Raw genomic sequence first — 21,728 nt, forward strand, 5'->3', positions numbered from 1 at the left:
TACAGCCCAGTGTAAAATTAAAGACTGCCTCTTGTGTTATTGCAACCGTATTTCAAAGTGCCTTTCTCTGCCATTGAAAAGCTCTCAAAACATGTACACCCGCAAGTTGTATAATGATTTTGTAGGATTTTCTCTCATTGCCCCTCTCTCCTAACATTCTGTTCAGTACTGTATGTAACCTTCCTCCCCAGCATTCTTAATGGTGTATTACTTAGTCCCCTAAGCTTAGCAGAGGAAATTAAGCATTGAAAAGAAAGTATTCTACACTGGGAAACACATTAGTGACCCGTCTTGAGTTTTTTTTTATGTCCCTCGGTCTTAAAAATATCCAAACGCCATTTCATTGCATCTCTTCAAATTTCATAAACTGTATTAAAACCTTGTAATATTGCATGAAAAATATGAAAACATCTTTATATGAGCAGAATAAAAACCACAACATTTTTTTACAGTGTGTTTGCCTTGGCGATTTCATTAGACATTCAAAATGTTTCACTTAGAGGTTTCGTGTCTGTCCCGTTTTTCAGAATGACTCAGTCTTGTGCTTTATGTCATTGTGTTATTGTGATTTATGTCATTGTGTTATTGTGCTTTATGTCATTGTGTTATTGTGCTTTATGTCATGGTGTTATTGTGTGTTTTGTCATTGTGTTGTCGTGTGTTTTGTCATCGTGTTGTCGTGTGTTTGGTCATTGTGTTATCGTGTGTTTGGTCATTGTGTTGTCGTGTGTTTTGTCATTGTGTTGTCGTGTGTGTGGTCATTGTGTGTTTTGTCGCCGTTTTATTGTGTGTTTTGTCATTGTGTTATTTATTGTGTTTTATCATATTATTGTGTGTTTTGTCATAGTGTTAGTGTGTGTTTTGTCATAGTGTGAGTGTGTGTTTTGTCATAGTGTTAATGTGTGCTTTGTCCTCCGTTCCCTGGTTCTGTTGGGGAGCTCTGTGAACAAGCCTTGGAGGAGTTTTCAGGGGCTGCTAGCTTTCCCAGAGGAAGTGTCTACCAAAGCTAAGCAGAAAAAGCGCCAAGATGAATTGTCCTTCCTGTTTGAGTTGACATCTACACTTGGTATCTCACACTTTTATAAGGATGGTGCTTTATTTTGTCCCTTTTACAAAATCAAAACGCCCTCCTCTTTGCTTTACATCGATTCCAGAGGGCTGCGGATTGTTTGCTGAAACCGTAAATCCTTGTGGACAGCTTCAGCTAGCTTTCTGTATTAAAGGGGCTCTTTCATAAGACAAGCTTTGTGAAGTAAAATGATGTAAATTACAAAATGCGCGTGGTAGGTATTCCAGAGAATGGCCGTTGCCAGCTCCTAGCTCGTATGTATTTTAGGCTTTAAATCTCAAAATTAGTAAAACTTTTGCACTGTTGCTGCCATGTATACTTAGTCTACTCTTTCGCTTCGCACTGTCTGTGTTTGTCTTCATTTTCTGTGCTCTATAATAAATAGAGGGAGGGAAGGAGTGAGAGTGAAAGAGAGAGTGAGAGCAGCAGTCAGAATTTCAAACACTGCACCATCTCAGAAGAAAGATTTCTGAAGTTTCCTCTTAGTCATGCTCTGTCTGTAACAGAATGTCAGGTTGTGGACTGGATGTGGTGTGCAGATGATACCGCTAGCATACACCACTGGTGCTGCTCTCTGCAGCTAGCTACTGTATGTATGAAATACCTAGTGTGTCATGTGTTAGGCCTGCCTGACGATATGACTCAAGCCTTTCTCTAAAGTCTGGTCTGGAAGGAGGAGGAATGTCCAGTTCCATCAGCTCTCTCAGGTTGGACTTCCTCGTGTGTGTGTGTGTGTGTGTGTGTGTGTGTGTGTGTGTGTGTGTGTGTGTGTGTGTGTGTGTGTGTGTGTGTGTGTGTGTGTGTGTGTGTGTGTGTGTGTGTGTGTGTGTGTGTGTGTGTGTGTGTGTGTGGGAAACCATAGATTTAGAGAGAGTACAGTAAACTTAGAGTAGTCTTAGAGTACTGTAAACTTTCCTTGAGTCAAACCCCCCAAAATCATTGATATGAAGCTGGGTTTTTCTCTTCTGAGAAAGAGATGAGGGGAACACAGCTAAATGGTCCTGGCTCATTGGAGGCCATAGGGAACGTTGTTTACCTTGACTTCCCTTAGTAACTTCCCTTCCCCTCAACCCAGAGCTCAGCTCAGCTAAATGTAGCCTGTTTGTGTTGTTTGCCCATAGCATGGAAAGAGCAGGAGGCTGAACCAGGATGTTCGGTCCCAAATGGCACCCCATTCCCTATATAGTGGACTTTTGCCTCTGGTCAAAATGTAATAGGGTGCCATTTGGGACGTATCCAAGGGAACGCTGGGCCAGGGGTCTGAGTCTGTAATGCCTGGTTGGTTGTCAGACCCAGGAGCTTTGCAAGGGGGATTTAGAGATCCTAACTCCTCAGGAAGCAGCAGCCCAACACCGGAGCACTTAACACTGGGACACCTCCATGTGTGATGGGAGGGGATGTGTGTGTTCGTGCATTGCACATGCTAATGCAACACTGTGCAGCAGGGCAGGCCTCCCCCTCCCCAGCTCAGCCTGAGAGCCAGAAAGCAGCCAGGGGCGGCAGCGTGCTCTGCTCCTGCAGCTTCTCTTTTAGGAGGGCAGGACTCACAAGAGTCCCTCTGAAGTTCGAAAAACCTCACTCTCCTGATTCGGTTCTCAAACGAGCGAGAGCAAGTGTTCATGTTACCATGGTTTGGGAATATTCTAACAAGTGGTGTATTATAGTCTTTGAGATCCCAGCTGGGGAGGAGGAAGAGAGAAAAAATGCAAAGAGACACGCTTATCTTAGCCCATAACTGTGCGCTTGGGGAGACCTTATTTGGCCTCGTCTGAATAACATGCTATGATGTTGGCAAAACGCTGCTTCTGGCACTTTGCAGGCATCCTCTCTTTTCACAAAAGAGACTTGTGTCTGAGCCTAGCTGCATGTTTTCTGGACCTTGTGTATATAACATTTGCGTTTCAGAGGTGTTTTGGATGCTATTTAAAAACCCGTATAAAAACCATATAAACTGATGTTACTACCACAGAAATACTAACTGATACACTGATGCATTGAAAGAGACCCGTATTCATAGGCCAACATTCATTTAAATTTTTTTTTCCAATGCAGGGAATGGACTGGTGGTATTATTTTCTCAGCTTTTTGAGGGTTGTCAATGTTCTCCCGGAGTGTGTCAGTTTGTGTGCTCACTGCTCATACATGGAGAGGAGATAGAAGCCTCGTCTTTCATCTGTTTTCCTTTCACTATTTATCTTTGAGCAGAACATTCTGGGAATGTCTTTCTCTCCGCTCTCTGGCACTGCGCTAGGCCGCTAGCTAACCACACAAATGTGCGACGCAGCCTTTTTAGTTTGCATGTAACACAGAAAGAGTCAGAGTTCAACCTCAACCTCACACTGACATACATTATGAACACAATGATAGCATGGGAACAGAACAGAGACCTGTAATGTCCCGACCAGTGGTAAACTCACCGTCAGGGCCAAGGGCAGGCTGGTTGAAATAGATGGAGATAATAGTCAGTGAAGCATGATGTGAGGATCTATTAGATTACTTTAGAGGCAGATGTTCACGTTAAAACACACACGTACAAACACACACACACGTGCACATGCAGCACATGGGGATTCGTGAAGCGTAGTCCTCATACTGATGTGTCCACACTTGCACCAGCGAATAGCTAGCTTTTGGTGCCGATTGGTAAGATGTTTCAGGAGGGCAGTCATGTGTGCTAGTAAGCCAGAGGTTCTGGGTCTGAGACGAATCAGGAGGAATTGGTACTCGCTAAGCAAGCAGCATGACGTACTTTACAGGCGCGCGCGCCGCACACACACACACACAGACACACACACTATTATATTAATGATACAGTACAAAACCCATTAAGGATCTCCATGGAGAATGGCCTGCATGTGAAAGACAGAAGAATCCAACCTGGTCTCAGAGCATTTCATATTATTCTGTACGTAAATCTGAAACACTTGATTTAATATGATATGTTACGTTTCGTATGGTACAGTTGAAGTCGGAAGTTTACATACACTTAGGTTGGAGTCATTAAAACTTGTTTTTCAACCACTCCACAAATTTCTTGTTAACAAACTATCGTTTTGGCAAGTCGGTTAGGACATCTACTTTGTGCATGACACAAGTCATTTTTCCAACAATTGTTTACAGAGATTATTTCACTTATAATTCACTGTATCACAATTCCAGTAGGTCAGAAGTTTACATACACTAAGTTGACTGTGCCTTTAATATCAGAAAATGAAGAAGCTTTAGAAGCTTTTGATAGGCTAATTGACATCATTTGAGTCAATTGGAGGTGTACCTGTGGCCCACCTTCCAACTCAGTGCCTCTTTGCTTGACATCATGGGAAAATCTAAATAAATCAGCCAAGACTTCAGAAAAAAAAAATTGTAGACTTCCACAAGTCTGGATCATCCTTGGGAGCAATTTCCAAATGCCTGAAGGTACCATGTTCATCTGTACAAACAATAGTACGCAAGTATAAACACCATGGGACCACGCAGCCGTCATACCGCTCAGGAAGGAGACGCATTCTGTCTCCTAGAGATGAGCCTATTTTGGTGTGAAAAGTGCAAATCAATCTCAGAACAACCGTGTGGGACCTTGTGAAGATGCTGGAGAAAATATGTACAAAATGTTCTATATCCACAGTAAAACGAGTCCTATATCGACATAACCTGAATGGCCGCTCAGCAAGGAAGAGGCCACTGCTCCAAAATCGCCATAAAAAAGCCAGACTACAGTTTGCAACTGCATATGGGGACAAAGATCGTACTTTTTGGAGAAATGTCCTCTGGTCTTCCAAATGGACAATGACCCCAAGCATACTTCCAAAGTTGTGGCAAAATGGCTTAAGGACAATTAGGTCAAGATGTTGGAGAAGCCATCACAAAGCCCTGACCTCAATCCTATAGAGAATTTGTGGGCAGAACTGAAAATGCGTGTACGAGCAAGGAGGCCTACAAACCTGACTCAGTTACACCAGCTCTGTCAGGAGGAATGGGCCAAAATTCACCCAACTTATTGTGGGAAGCTTGTGGAAGGCTACTCGAAATGTTTGACCCAAGATAAACAATTTAAAGGCAATGCTACCAAATACTAATTGAGTGCATGTAAACTTCTAACCCACTGGGAATGTGATGAAATAAATAAAAGCTGAAATAAATGATTCTCTCTACTATTATTCTGACATTTCCCATTCTTAAAATAAAGTGGTGATCCTAACTGACCTAAGACAGGGAATTTTCACTAGGATAATATGTCAGGAATTGTGAAAAACTGAGTTTAAATGTATTTGGCTGAGGTGTATGTAAACTTCCGACTTCAACGGTATGTTTTAATTTGTGGATGTCCATCCATTTCGTATGATACACTATATATACAAAAGTATGTGGACATCCCTTCAAATGAGTGGATTAAGGTATTTCAGCCACGCCTGTTGCTGACAGGTGTATAAAATTGAGCACACAGCCATGCAATCTCCATAGACAAACATTGGCATTAAATTGGCCTTACTGAAGACCTCAGTAACTTTCAATGTGGCACCGCCATAGGATGCCATCTTTCCAAGTCAGCACAAGAACTGTTCGTCGGGAGCTTCATGAAATGGGTTTTCATGGCTGAGCAGCCGCACACAAGCCTAAGATCCCCATGCACAATGCCAAACGTTGGCTCGAGTGGCGTAAAGCTCACCGCCATTGGACTCTGGAGCAGTGGAAACACGTTCTCTGAAGTGATGAATCACGCTTCACCATCTGGTTTGGCAGATGCCAGAAAAACGCTGACCTTCCCCAATGCATAGTGCCAACTGTAAAGTTTGGTGGAGGAATAATGGTCTGGAGCTGTTTTAAAACTTCAGCATACAATAACATTCCAGATGATTCTGGGCTTCTAACCTTGTTGCAGCAGTTTGGGGAAGGCCCTTTCCTGTTTCTGCATGACATTGCCCCTGTGTATAATGCGAGGTCCATACAGAAATGGTTTGCCAAGTCTGCACAGAGCCCAGACCTCAACCCTGTTATAGCAGTAAAGGGGGGACCAACTCCAAATGAATGCCCATGATTTTGTAATGAGATGTTTGATGAGCAGGTGTCCCCATACTTTAGGTCATGTAGTGTACGTTACAAATTAGAGTTTGTATGATATGTTACGAATTGCAATTTGTACAATATAATCTGAATTTGAGAAATGTATGATACAGTGCCTTGAGAAAGTATTCGGCCCCCTTGAACTTTGCGACCTTTTGCCACATTTCAGGCTTCAAACATAAAGATATACAACTGTATTTTTTTGTGAAGAATCAACAACAAGTGGGACACAATCATATGAAGTGGAACGACATTTATTGGATATTTCAAACTTTTTTAACAAATCAAAAACTGAAAAATTGGGCGTGCAAAATTATTCAGCCCCTTTACTTTCAGTGCAGCAAACTCTTTCCAGAAGTTCAGTGAGGATCTCTGAATGATCCAATGTTGACCTAAATGACTAATGATGATAAATACAATCCACCTGTGTGTAATCAAGTCTCCGTATAAATGCAACTGCACTGTGATAGTCTCAGAGGTCCGTTAAAAGCGCAGAGAGCATCATGAAGAACAAGGAACACACCAGGCAGGTCCGAGATACTGTTGTGAAGAAGTTTAAAGCCGGATTTGGATACAAAAAGATTTCCCAAGCTTTAAACATCCCAAGGAGCACTGTGCAAGCGATAATATTGAAATGGAAGGAGTATCAGACCACTGCAAATCTACCAAGACCTGGCCGTCCCTCTAAACTTTCAGCTCATACAAGGAGAAGACTGATCAGAGATGCAGCCAAGAGGCCCATGATCACTCTGGATGAACTGCAGAGATCTACAGCTGAGGTGGGAGACTCTGTCCATAGGACAACAATCAGTCGTATATTGCACAAATCTGGCCTTTATGGAAGAGTGGCCAGAAGAAAGCCATTTCTTAAAGATATCCATAAAAAGTGTTGTTTAAAGTTTGCCACAAGCCACCTGGGAGACACACCAAACATGTGGAAGAAGGTGCTCTGGTCAGATGAAACCAAAATTGAACTTTTTGGCAACAATGCAAAACGTTATGTTTGGCGTAAAAGCAACACAGCTCATCACCCTGAACACACCATACCCACTGTCAAACATGGTGGTGGCAGCATCATGGTTTGGGCCTGCTTTTCTTCAGCAGGGACAGGGAAGATGGTTAAAATTGATGGGAAGATGGATGGAGCCAAATACAGAAAACCTGATGGAGTCTGCAAAAGACCTGAGACTGGGACGGAGATTTGTCTTCCAACAAGACAATGATCCAAAACATAAAGCAAAATCTACAATGGAATGGTTCAAAAATAAACATATCCAGGTGTTAGAATGGCCAAGTCAAAGTCCAGACAAGAATCCAATCGAGAATCTGTGGAAAGAACTGAAAACTGCTGTTCACAAATGCTCTCCATCCAACCTCACTGAGCTCGAGCTGTTTTGCAAGGAGGAATGGGAAAAAATTTCAGTCTCTCGATGTGCAAAACTGATAGAGACATACCCCAAGCGACTTACAGCTGTAATCGCAGCAAAAGGTGGCGCTACAAAGTATTAACTTAAGGGGGCTGAATAATTTTGCACGCCCAATTTTTCAGTTTTTGATTTGTTAAAAAAGGTTGAAATATCCAATAAATGTCGTTCCACTTCATGATTGTGTCCCACTTGTTGATTATTCACAAATAAATAGAGTTTTATATCTTTATGTTTGAAGCCTGAAATGTGGCAAAAGGTCGCAAAGTTCAAGGGGGCCGAATACTTTCGCAAGGCACTGTATGTTGCGAATTCCAATTTCTTATGGCTAACGTTAGCTAACTGGCAAACACTAACGTTAGCAAGCTGGCCAACGTTAGCTAGGTAAAGGGTTATGGTTTAGAGTCAGGTTAAATGGTCAAGATTAGGGTTAAGGTTCGGGGAAGGGTTAGCTAACATGCTACATAGCTAAAGTTGTGGTGATGAGATTCGAACACGCAACCTTTGGGTTGCTAGACATTTGCGTTATACGGAGAGAGAGAGAGAAGACAGAGAGACGATGGCTTTATTTGCTGCGTCGTCCTCTCTTAATATAGTCATATTCATAGCCTATTGAAGCCTATAAAGCCCGAGAGAGACTGAAGAACTAAAGCTCTCTCCTTCATAGGACTGTTTCATGTAATGTCTGAATCTATTCCATGGATTTAGGTGTTTAAGAAGGTCTTAAGGATCATTTCCTTTGTACACAGGATACTGTCTAGAATATTGTTTGCTGTGCTTAAAGGATCCTCAGATGACAGGATGTGTCATTTCAACACTGACAAGTTGGGACACAATTGGTTGGCTGTTCAAACACCGCTGCCAAGCCTGCGTCAATATTCTTGGTATACAAGACTTCAAAAACAAAACTTGCCATTTTACAGCTTTAAAGCTTACTTTTGAGTTAGTAATCAATGTAGAGCCTGAAAAGTATCTAGAATATACTGTATGATTAATGCACTGTCAAATAATCATTTTGTTTGGGACTCGTGAGCTTTCGAGTGTTTAGCTTTGAGATCTAAATTAGCCTGTTTCGTTCATTATTGATGCAAACCAGAAAGCCTCCAAACTAAGTTGAGTGTGGCTTAAGAGAGCTCAATGGTACAACATTGTGATTTCATGAAGGAGCACACATTGAACAAATTTAAAATGTCCATTGCGCCGGAGTGTTTGTGCCTGTATTTACTTTTATTTTGATTTGGGACTGCAGCTGCCCACAAGCTTGATGTAGTCACTTTTTGCTCACGAAAATAGGCAAAGATAGCATACTAAAACCCATGCTATACCATAGCCACAGTGGGTTTTATTGGCAGACTTTCCATCTCCAAAGGTTTACATGTTGTGACAGTATAATAAGTAACTCTTTTGAACACAATAAAAACGTTTTAATGTATTATTTTGATGTAAAACCCTAAATGTGGGGCCCAAAAAAAGCAGAATTTCTGGGGAGAGAAAAACCCAATGTTCTACAAACAGATCAAACAGCAGATCCATTATACAAGTGGCAGTAATAGTCGGATATAATCTGACCTTTGGAGCAGTGGAAGGATGTCAAGTAGTGTGGTTGCTTCGTGCTCAGGTTTTTAATGCGTAGCCGCACTGCTGCCTGCTAGACAAACGCTTTCATCTAAACAAACTTTGCAGAGACGGGCAGGCATGTGCTGCTTGCAGCTGTAACCCATGCCCCATGCTCATGGCCTGGTTAGGAGGTTAAAACAGGACACACCGAGAAAGACACGCCACTGCAGCCTGAAAGACTACTCACAGCTACTGTATACAGACTTTGCATTTCTCAGCAATCGTGAGTTGTAGTGCTGACCATGAACAAACTACTTGATACTTACAGCATCCACTAAATTAATACATTTAATGTAAATGCCATATCCCCATTGATTTACCGACAGCTTCATCATGATATTGAATGCGAATGAACAGATTGTTACATTAGCGATTTTATCTCCTGCATTAGCGACTTTGTCTCCCCTATCTCCCCTGCTTCTGATTGTTACAGTAGCATCCTTAACCTGTCCTCTCCTCTCTCCCTGTACTGTAGCTCCTGTTGGGTATGATGGGCTCCACTGACGAGGTCCTTCAGGAAGCTGCCGCTGGCTGTGTGGCTAACATCCGCCGCCTGGCCCTGGCCAATGAAAAGGCACGGTATGGTTAAACAACCACCATGAACCCTCCCCCCCCAGATGCTACTATGACCTCATCATCACTTTCTGGGTTACGATTGGATGTCATGGTTCCAGATCTACTCCAGTAGCCTTCCATCCACAGAGACTCATCTCACTATCCCTCTATCCTTCCCACCCATCCCACAGAATATAAGAGTGATTCCTTCTGCCTCCATCTGTAATAGCAGGAAGCATTTATTCTATCCTACCCATAAATTTGGATGATTATTTCATTTGGATTTCATACAAACATACTGTATAGGAAAACTATGTCTCCTCTCAATTTGATAATAGCAATAAATGCTTTCTTTCTCCTGTTTTGTGCCCATGCCAGATACCCCACCACTGTTCCTGAGAGTGAAGCAGTTTAGAGCATGTACTGTGCAGTCACATTCCTTACGCAATCCACACGAGACACTGATATCTAAACAAGACCACATCTGGCTGTGTTACTCACTTCAACACAAGCACCTTAAAACTGTAAATATGTCTGCGAAGTACAGACTCAACCTCCAATGAGCCCTTGAGAGATATTGGAAACAATGCATTGTTGTGTCAGTATATTATATGAGCTGAGCTTATTTGCTCAACAGTGGGTCTGTCTGTATGCAACTCAAGATACTCAGAAATTCAATCAACATTGACATAAACGGGCAAAACACAGCGATAACATTGCATAATGCAATAGAAGGTCCCTCCTGCACTAAAAATATGAATCTAAACGTGTAATTGGTACACGCAGTTTCCTATTAATCACAATTACTTAATGTATTTTCCTGTTGCATTATGGGTAGGCATAGTCATAAGTAATTGGGAAAATGTATGTATATACAGTACCAGTCAAAAGTTTGGACACACCTACTCATTCAAAGGTTTTCTTTATTTTTTACTGTTTTCTAAATTGTTGAATAATTGTGAAGACGTCAAAACTATGAAATAACACATATGGAATCATGTAGTAACCAAAAAAGTGTTAAACAAATTAAATTATACTTTATATTTTTCTATGTAGCCACTAGCCACCCTTTGCCTCGATGACAGCTTTGCACACTCTTGGCATTCTCTCAACCAGCTTCATGAGGTAGTCAGTCACCTGGAATGCTTTTCCAGCAGTCTTGAAGAAGTTCCTACATTTTGCTGAGCACTTGTCTGCTTTTCCTTCATTTTGCGATCCAACTCATCCCAAACCATCTCAAGTTGTTCTAGACCTCAGCTGAATCTGATAATGAATGGTGTGGCTGTTGAACAAGTTGAGGTGACTAAATTACTTGCTGTTACTTTAGATTGTAAACTGTCATGGTCAAAACATATAGATTCAATGGTTGTAAAGATGGGGAGAGGTCTGTCCGTAATAAAGAGATGCTCTGCATGATCGACACCACACTCCAAAAAGCAAGTTCTGCAGGCTCTAGTTTTGTCTAATCTTGATTATTGTCTGGTCGTGTGGTCCAGTGCTGCAGGGAAAGACCTAGTTAAGCTGCAGCTGGCCCAGAACAGAGCGACACGTTTAGCTCTTCATTGTAATCAGAGGGCTGATATAAATACTATGCATGCCAGTCTACCTTGGCTAAGAGTTGAGGAGAGACTGACTGCATCACTTCTTCTCTTTATAAGAAACATGAATGTGTTGAAAATCCCAAATTGTTTGCACACACACTTATCCCACCAGACATTTCTTTTCACAGTCCCCAAATCCGGAACAAATTCAAGAAAGTGTACAGTATTATATAGAGCCCTTATTGCATGGAACTTCCTTCCATCTCATATTTCTCAAATAAACAGCAAACCTGGTTTCAAAAAACAGATAAAGCAACACCTCGCGGCACAACGCCTCTCCCCTATTGGACCTAGTTAGTTTGTGTGTATGTATTGATATGTAGGCTACGTGTGTCTGTTCTTGTCTTGATGTTCTGTATTATGTTTCATGTTTTGTGTGGACCCCAGGAAGAGTATCTGCTGCTTTTGCAACAGCTAATGGGGATCCTAATAAAATACCAAAATTGGGTTGAGGTCAGGTGATCTCCTTCTTTGTCAAATTGCACTTACACAGCCTGGAAGTGTGTTTTTGGGTCATTGTCCTGTTGAAAAACAAATTATAGTCCCACTAAGCCCAAACCAGATGGGATGGCGTATCGCTGCAGAATGCTGTGGTAGCCATGCTGGTTAAGTGTGCCTTGAATTCTAAATAAATCACAGACAGTGTCACCAGCAAAGCACCTCCATGCTTCATGGTGGTAACCACACATATGGAGATCATCCTTTCACCTACTCTGCGTCTCACAAAGACACGGCGGTTGGAACCAAAAATCTTCAATTTGGACTCCAGACCAAAGGACAAATTTCCACTGGTCTAATGTCCATTGCTCGTGTTTCTTGGCCCAAGCAAGTCTCTTCTTATTGGTGTCCTTTAATAGTGGTTTCTTTGCAGCAATTTGACCATGAAGGCCTGATTCACGCAGTCTCCTCTGAACAGTTGATGTTGAGATGTGTCTGTTACTTGAACTCTGTGAAGCATTTATTTGTGCTGCAATTTCTGAGGCTGGTAACTCTAATGAACTTATCCTCTGCAGCAGAGGCAACTCTGGGACTTCCGTTCCTGAGGCGGTCCTCATGAGAGCCAGTTTCATCATAGTGCTTGATGGTTTTTGCGACTGCACTTGAAGAAACTTTGAAAGTTCTTGACATTTTCTGTATTGACTGACCTTCATGTCTTAAAGTAATGGACTGTCATTTCTCTTTGCTTATCTGAGCTGTTCTTGCCATAATATGGACTTGGTCTTTTACCAAATAGGGCTGTCTTCTGTATACCGCCCCTACCTTGTCACAACACAACTGATTGGCTTAAACGCATTAGGAAGGAAATAAATTCCACATATGAACTTTTAACAAGACACGCATATTAATTGAAATGCATTCCAGGTTACTACCTCATGAAGCTGGTTGAGAAAATGCCAAGAGTGTGCAAAGCTGTCATCAAGGCAAAGGGTGGATATTTGAAGAATCTCATATATAAAATAGATTTTGATTTGTTTAACAATTGTTTGGTTACTACATGATTCCATATGTGGTATTTCATAGTTTTGATGTCTTCACTATTATTCTACAATGTAGAAAATAGTTAAAATAAAGAAAAACCTTTGAATGAGTAGGTGTTCTAACTTTTGACCGGTAGTGTATATACACATCTCAGAACCAAAACCCTAGTGTGGCTTCTGCTCGACAATACCCTTTAAATGACTCATAAACAACTGGATTTTTTTCTTCCATTAAAGACAATAACTGCTCTGCTGCTTTTTTATACAAATAATGACATGAACTTAAAAAAGAGAGAATAGATTGCTTTTTATTGAAGAGAATACAAAACATAACAAAAGAGAAGGGATTGGATGAGAATGAATTTCTGCTTAAGTTCAGACATCCCTACCACTGTAGTAGGAAACTTGATGAGTGAGTGTGACCTCCTTTACCACCTATGTCTTGTGTCCCGTGTCCTTAGAAAAAACAAACATTTCAGTTTTTATTGTTTCACCCTGCAACATGGACTCAGGGGTAGACGTAGTATAGTAAACAAAAATCTGGGACACTCAAATTTGTATGATATGTACAGTCAAATTTCCTGCCAGTTCTTCTCTACGGTGACACCATTTATGGGAATCCAGCAGCCACTACTCTTAAACCTTTGGATTCCTTGGTGCCACTAGGGCAGTTTAAAACCCTGATGATAAATGAGTCCACTGAGGTGTGCAATTGTTTTGATTGATTGACTTTAAAAATGTGTTTATGATGCCTGTAATGTACATGTTATTTCATCTTGTAGTTTTACCTTTTATTTCATGTCCCCAGGGCACCATTGAAAATGAGACCCTGTTCTCAATTGGGCTCCCCTGATCCTTTAGAGTCTAAGCCATTACTGCTATTAGCCCATAAAAACACATTAAATAACAGATTCATACTGTGCATGGAAAAACAGTCAGAAAATAAATAAAATTACTTCTTTAAAAAATATATATGTGTCTGACCTATATACTTATGAGAGATATAAGAAAGATCAGGACATTATTTTCCTTTTTTGGAACCATATTTAACAACAACAAAAAAGTCTCTAAACGACAATGAACAAAAAAATGAATATTCCATTCTCTGACCAGAGCTCTGGTGGACATTCCTACAGTCAACATGCTAATTGCATACTCTTTCTAAACTTGAGAAATCTGTGGCATTGCTTTGTGTGACTAAACTGCACATTTTAGAGTGGCCTTTATTTTCCCCCAGCACAAGGTACACCTGTGCAATGATCATGCTGTTTAATCAGCTTCTTGATATGCCACACCTGTCAGGTGGATGGATTATTTGGGCAAAGGAGAAAAGCTCATGTAAACAAATGTAAACAAATCTGTGCACAAAATCTGAGTGAAATAAGCTTTTTGTGCTTATGGAACATTTATGGGACATTTTATTTCAGCTCATGAAACATGGGACCAAAAATGTACATGTTGTGTTTTTGTTCAGTGTGTATATATATATATACATATAGACATATATATACATATAGACATATACATTGCCTTGCGAAAGTATTCGGCCCCCTTGAACTTTGCGACCTTTTGCCACATTTCAGGCTTCAAACATAAAGATATAAAACTGTATTTTTTTGTGAAGAATCAACAACAAGTGGGACACAATCATGAAGTGGAACAACATTTATTGGATATTTCAACCTTTTTTAACAAATCAAAAACTGAAAAATTGGGCGTGCAAAATTATTCAGCCCCCTTAAGTTAATACTTTGTAGTGCCACCTTTTGCTGCGATTACAGCTGTAAGTCGCTTGGGGTATGTCTCTATCAGTTTTGCACATCGAGAGACTGAAATTTTTTCCCATTCCTCCTTGCAAAACAGCTCGAGCTCAGTGAGGTTGGATGGAGAGCATTTGTGAACAGCAGTTTTCAGTTCTTTCCACAGATTTTCGATTGGATTCAGGTCTGGACTTTGACTTGGCCATTCTAACACCTGGATATGTTTATTTTTGAACAATTCCATTGTAGATTTTGCTTTGTGTTTTGGATCATTGTCTTGTTGGAAGACAAATCTCCGTCCCAGTCTTTTGCAGACTCCATCAGGTTTTCTTCCAGAATGGTCCTCTATTTGGCTCCATCCATCTTTCCATCAATTTTAACTATCTTCCCTGTCCCTGCTGAAGAAAAGCAGGCCCAAACCATGATGCTGCCACCACCATGTTTGACAATGGGGATGTTGTGTTCAGCGTGATGAGCTGTGTTGCTTTTACGCCAAACATAACGTTTTGCATTGTTGCCAAAAAGTTCAATTTTGGTTTCATCTGACCAGAGCACCTTCTTCCACATGTTTGGTGTGTCTCCCAGGTGGCTTGTGGCAAACTTTAAACAACACTTTTTATGGATATCTTTAAGAAATGGCTTTCTTCTGGCCACTCTTCCATAAAGGCCAGATTTGTGCAATATACGACTGATTGTTGTCCTATGGACAGAGTCTCCCACCTCAGCTGTAGATCTCTGCAGTTCATCCTGGGCCTCTTGGCTGCATCTCTGATCAGTCTTCTCCTTGTATGAGCTGAAAGTTTAGAGGGACGGCCAGGTCTTGGTAGATTTGCAGTGGTCTGATACTCCTTCCATTTCAATATTATTGCTTGCACAGTGCTCCTTGGGATGTTTAAAGCTTGGGAAATCTTTTTGTATCCAAATCCGGCTTTAAACTTCTTCACAACAGTATCTCGGACCTGCCTGGTGTGTGCCTTGTTCTTCATGATGCTCTCTGCGCTTTTAACGGACCTCTGAGACTATCACAGTGCAGGTGCATTTATACGGAGACTTGATTACACACAGGTGGATTGTATTTATCATCATTAGTCATTTAGGTCAACATTGGATCATTCAGAGATCCTCACTGAACTTCTGGAGAGAGTTTGCTGCACTGAAAGTAAAGGGGCTGAATAATTTTGCACGCCCAATTTTTCAGTTTTTGATTTGTTAAAAAAGTTTGAAATATCTAATAAATGTCGTTCCACTTCATGATTGTGTCCCACTTGTTGTTGATTCTTCACACAAAAATACAGTTTTATATCTTTATGTTTGAAGCCTGAAATGTGGCAAAAGGTTTGCGACCTTTTGCCACATTTCAGGTGTATATGTATATTTATATATATACATATATATATATATATATACATATACACTTAGTGTACAAAACATTAGGAACACCTGCTCCTTCCATGACATAGACTGACCAGGTGAAATCTATGATCCCCTTTTGATGTCCGCTTCAACCAGTGTAGATGAAGGGAGTCGACAGGTTGAAGAAAAAATGTTAAGCCTTGAGACAATTGAGACATGGATTGTGTGCCATTCAGAGGGTGAATGGGTAAGACAAAAAGATTTAAGTGCCTTTGAATGGGTTATGGTAGTAGGTGCCAGGCACACCAGTTTGAGTGTGTCAAGAACTGCAACGCTGAGTGGTTTTTCACGCTCAAAAGTTTCACGTGTGTATCAGGAATGGAATGGTCACAACTGTGGGAAGCATTGGAGTCAACATGAGCCAGCTTCCCTGTGGAACGCTTTTGACACTTTGTAGAGTCCGTACCCCGATGAATTGAGGCTGTTCTGAGAGCAAAAGGGGTTGCAACTCAATATTAAGATGGTGTTCCTAATGTTTGGTATACTCAGTGTATACTTCCATTCATTTTTAAAACTGGTACCGGGCTACTTTCAGACGAGTCATGTGAGGCTTGTGGGCGTCCTAATGCAAAACGACATGTACGTGTTTGTGAGAGCCTCAACTTTCTATTAGTGTGTAGCCCAAACTGTTCGGACGCTACAGACAGAAGTTGGGAGATCAGCCGTTACCAACTTCAGATGAGTGATGAGATGCTTGTGAGGGTTGTAGAGGCAAGCGGAGATCGTTATCGTGTCCGTGCGAGCCTCATCTTTCCATAGAGTGGTCACACTACAGAAGGCCACCCTTGTTGGATGTGGTGGATTGAGACGAAGCCCATTTAAAAAAAAACAGATGTCTCTAGCTTACGAAGCGTTAGCTAACATGCTAAGTAGTTACAAAGTAGCTAAAAAGCTAAAGTTGTCCATGGTGAAATTCGACACACAACCTTTGTGTTACTAGACATTTGTGTTATATGCCCACCCTTTTTTTCCCACCGCCCAGACCGACTACCCTCCTTTCAGTTTTGCTTTAATTAACCTTTTGTCTTATGTAACCATACCAAATGTAACATATCATACTAATTAGTTTACTATGTTACATCTAGTCTATGAGACCAGCCTGCACAATGGGCTGCATTCAGGCCCGTGCTGTTCCTCCTTTCCTCTCCTCTTCACTGGTCTGTCTGCTCAAGTGTCCTGCTCCTAATTAGCCTCCCAGACTTACTGTAGCACTCCACAACTCAGCCACTGAGCCACTGGGTGTGTCCCAAATGGCACCCTATTCTCTATATCGTGCTTAGGGCTCTGGTCAAAACTAATGCATTACATAAGGAATAGGGTGTCATTTGGGACGCACCCACCGAGACTACTTACTCCTCCTGACTCCCATAAAACATCAAGGGACATGATTAATAATATCAGCCTGGCTGAGCTAAAGTAAAAAAATTAGCAAAACATCAAAAATATGTGGTTAAGAAATCTTCACTCCTGTGATGTAAACAGTACCAGCTGTGACTGAGGGGTTACTGTGGGAGCATGGACAGACAGAGCGAGAGAGAGAGTGAACTTTGACTTGATTACTTTGAAGAGGGAACTCCTTCCAAATATTCCAACAACGAGGAGCTGGGCCAAAGCTGAGACATAGTATCGAAACGATTCAAAACAAATAAATATCCGGTGATTAATGGCACTTTTATTACTCATGCAGACACACTTTACGACCTTTCAAAAAACATACCGTATATGAAAACAGATTTTTAGGAAACGTTTAAATGAGAAGCATTTGGTAATCTAAGCAGATGCTCAGCTCAGGCCCTCTATGTTTTGTAATCTCTCTGTTTCGCCAGTTCTGTAACACACACACACACACACTCTCTATATCTCGCACTATTTACTCTCTCTCTCTCTTTCTGTTAAATGTTTTGATTTGGAGGTCGCTGACTGAAAAGGATATGCATAACTAACATCATTAAACAAATATTGCATGTTCCGCTGAAGGAAAGGAATTTATGAGACACAACTCCACTACATGTTTTAGCCATCGGTGGGTAGGGGCAGAGGCAGATCCACTGCTGCCTGGGAGTTCAAGGTGCTTAGCAGTATCCACAGAGCTTAAAAATAAAAATATATGTTCCTCTTGTCTACGATGTCTTCCCAATGTGTGCTCAGACAGGTTGACCCTTGATTTACCATTTTAAAGCCTCCTTGTTATCGTAAAGAAATACTGATTTTCTCGTCTTGACTATGTTTCTGAGCCCTGTGTTGTGCTTTGAAGAGCACCAGGGAAAGTAACTAGTACGTTGGTTTCTCTGTGCTCTGGTCTGGTCCTCTGGCCCACTGGTAATAAACCCACAGTTCAGTTGAGTGTATTAGCGGAGCCACAATCTCTCTGAGAAAGGAAACTGCCACTTTCTGTGGCCTGTCGACCGGCACATGGACATTATTCATGGGAAATTAGAGGTTGCGTCTCCACGCCTCGGCAGAGGTAGCAATTACGTCCGGTCGGTCCCTTCCCTTTAGTCGCCATCACTGGAGATTCCGTCCCGTACTTCTCATGGCTTCATTAAAGGGAACAGAAATAGTGAAGGGATATCCCTGACTGTTGTTGACCGGACAGTTGTCCCCAGGTTCAGGGAGATGTGAAGGCCAGGGCTGCCACACCCACTCGACTGACTGGTACCTCTGACCGATGGCATGACCCTACTGTACACTTCACGCACAGTCCAGACATTTTCTATAGGTCAGGTGATGGGCTTAACCGTGGGTCAAAGTTCATATTGACTGTTTAATATACACTGAGTGTACAAAACATTATGAACACCTGCTCTTTCCATGACAAAGACTGACCAGGTGAATCCAGGTCAAAGCTTTGGTGCCTTATTGATGTCACTTGTTAAATCCACTTCAATAAGTGTCGACGAAGGGGAGGAGACAGGTGAAATAATGATTTTTAAGCCTTGAGACAATTGAGAGACAGATTTGTGTATATGTGCCATTCAGAGGGTGAATGGGCAAGGCATACAACTTAAAGTGCCTTTTGAACAGGGTCTGGTAGTAGGTGCCAGGTTACAACTCAATATAGAAAAGGTGTTCTTAATGTTTTTTACACTCAGTGTGTAATACAAGGGAATCCATTTTGAAGGAACTGGTACTGAAACATTGTGATACTAGCTGTTCAATTGTTTCAGAATGGAAGTTCTGAAACCTTCCCACATCTATCCAGGCACCCGGTTGAAATATTTCATAAAGAAACTAATGAACAGTAAAAGTCCTTTCCAAATATCAGAAGTGGGTTTTTTCTCTTTCCTTTCGAGAGCATAAGTGCCATTTTAATATAAAATCCCAACCGTAGCACAGCATTGCTTGCAATTCAGCCATTAATAACATGCAGCAGCATACACAAGGGCCTCTCAGAGTCACGTCCAAACAGGGAGAAAAACCTAAAGCCCACGGTAGCAGCAGGAGCAGGGGTTTGGAGTAGGACTCAACACAGCCTCTGTTCTCAATCTGTAAATTGGGTTTTATATCATTACAGCTCTCTCACACACACAGCTAGCGGCCAGCCAGCCAGGCCTGTTGGTAGCGTGTCGTAGCGCTCTCCTGCTGTTTGCACAGCGGGCTGTAGGCGGTGTGTCAGTTTCCTTCCCTGCGGGTCATGTGCCCTCAGAATTCAATATTCCTTAAAAGGTTAAATGCGTCTTGTAATCCGCTTGCATTACCGGGTGGCTTTTAAAAGGGTTTCATTGCCCTAATGAATCCTGACGTTCCCATCTATAAAGTGTAAATAACTAGCTGGCCCGACAATAAATAAACAGAGAAATGAGTGGGCAAATACCGCGGAGTCTGGGTCATGTTTCAAGGCGAGCAGAGTAACTTCTCCATAGAAATCTCAACAACATGAATAATACCTACATTGGTATTGACAGCCCAGGCTCATGATTATGTACTTTATATGGCTTCGAGGTTTGTTGAAAGAGGAAGCTTACCTGTGGCTCTGACAGCAGAGCATTGATGGCGAGGTCATTCGGAAATATGTTCATAATGGGCAACAGGATTTATAGACAAATGATACTCAGCCATTACCTGCGCCACATTATCAATAAAAACTGCCTTAATCATTTTGTTCGAGAAATTGAACTTTTGCCCCCCATCAGTAATAGTTTTAGTAGCATAAACTCCGAATAAACTATGATAAACCCAGTCTTAGCCCACAACCTGGAAGGATCTAGCTGTGACCTAGCGTTTTGGAAACACTGATATACCGTAGGCTGCTACTATACATACTGTACACCTACCTTGTAAATATGCTCAGACACACACACACAACCACATACAGGGAGAGAGACGGATTTCAATTGGTGTAGAAACACACCCACACAGCTGTAAGCCAACAGCCATCCAGGTTTTCCTCGTTGTTCAGAACCAACCTGAGAACTCAAGTCCTTGTGGCTCCCCACCAAAAAAATGATTTTCAAGCCACAGCACTTCTCTGGGTTCCAGAGGTAGAAACATGTATCTCAGAGGAATGATACCCAATCAACATGTCATCGGTGAGGTATAACAGAACTTCTTACCGAGTATCTGTGACACGCTGTTGTTCCTGTACTTTTAAAGACACATTTCCATCCTGAAATGAGTCTCTCCGCTCCATGTGCTTCAGAGGTCTGTCTACTCAAAAGCTATCTGAGGACCATTAGTTTGATTGACCTGTCAATCAACCTTCCTGTCTATATTCCACCAATCATGTCCCTGGCATTCTGTTACATCACTTGTCTCTCGTGTTTTTCTCTCTCTGACCCTCAACTTGATCGCTGTTCTTCTCCAGCTATGATTCTGAAATTAATGAATGTCCTTCCGCTCAACCCCATGCATCACGCCAAAGCACAGTTCAGACTGTTTTTAGTCTGCCCAGGCCCTAGCCTAAGCCAAAGCACAGTTCAGACTGTTTTTAGTCTGCCCAGGCCCCAGCCTAAGCCAGAGCACAGTTCAGCCTTCTCTTTTTAGTCTGCCCAGGCCCCAGCCTAAGCCAAAGCACAGTTCAGACTGTTTTTAGTCTGCCCAGGCCCCAGCCTAAGCCAAAGCACAGTTCAGCCTTCTGTTTTTAGTCTGCCCAGGCCCCAGCCTAAGCCAAAGCACAGTTCAGCCTTCTGTTTTTAGTCTGCCCAGGCCCCAGCCTAAGCCAAAGCACAGTTCAGACTGTTTTTAGTCTGCCCAGGCCCCAGCCTAAGCCAAAGCACAGTTCAGCCTTCTGTTTTTAGTCTGCCCAGGCCCCAGCCTAAGCCAAAGCACAGTTCAACCTTCTGTTTTTAGTCTGCCCAGGCCCCAGACTAAGCCAAAGCACAGTTCAGCCTTCTGTTTTTAGTCTGCCCAGGCCCCAGCCTAAGCCAAAGCACAGTTCAGCCTTCTGTTTTTAGTCTGCCCAGGCCCCAGCCTAAGCCAAAGCACAGTTCAGACTGTTTTTAGTCTGCCCAGGCCCCAGCCTAAGCCAAAGCACAGTTCAGCCTTCTGTTTTTAGTCTGCCCAGGCCCCAGCCTAAGCCAAAGCACAGTTCAGCCTTCTGTTTTTAGTCTGCCCAGGCCCCAGCCTAAGCCAAAGCACAGTTCAGACTGTTTTTAGTCTGCCCAGGCCCCAGCCTAAGCCAAAGCACAGTTCAGCCTTCTGTTTTTAGTCTGCCCAGGCCCCAGCCTAAGCCAAAGCACAGTTCAGCCTTCTGTTTTTAGTCTGCCCAGGCCCCAGCCTAAGCCAAAGCACAGTTCAGCCTTCTGTTTTTA

The 21,728-nt window shown here is 42.1% G+C and overlaps 1 protein-coding gene across 1 annotated transcript in view; it reads left to right on the top strand.

Moving 5' to 3' along the window:
- Positions 1–10,632, top strand: part of LOC135522637 (outer dynein arm-docking complex subunit 2-like) — a 76,790-nt gene extending 66,158 nt beyond the window's left edge. Inside the window, exon 19 of the mRNA XM_064949086.1 lies at positions 9,647–10,632. Coding sequence (XP_064805158.1) covers positions 9,647–9,760 — 114 coding nt within the window. The 3' untranslated portion in view covers positions 9,761–10,632. The remainder of the gene's footprint in view (positions 1–9,646) is intronic.
- Positions 10,633–21,728: the final 11,096 nt, after the last annotated feature.

Source organism: Oncorhynchus masou, chromosome 30 (genome assembly GCF_036934945.1).
Source record: "Oncorhynchus masou masou isolate Uvic2021 chromosome 30, UVic_Omas_1.1, whole genome shotgun sequence".
In the NCBI taxonomy this organism is placed as follows: domain Eukaryota; kingdom Metazoa; phylum Chordata; class Actinopteri; order Salmoniformes; family Salmonidae; genus Oncorhynchus; species Oncorhynchus masou.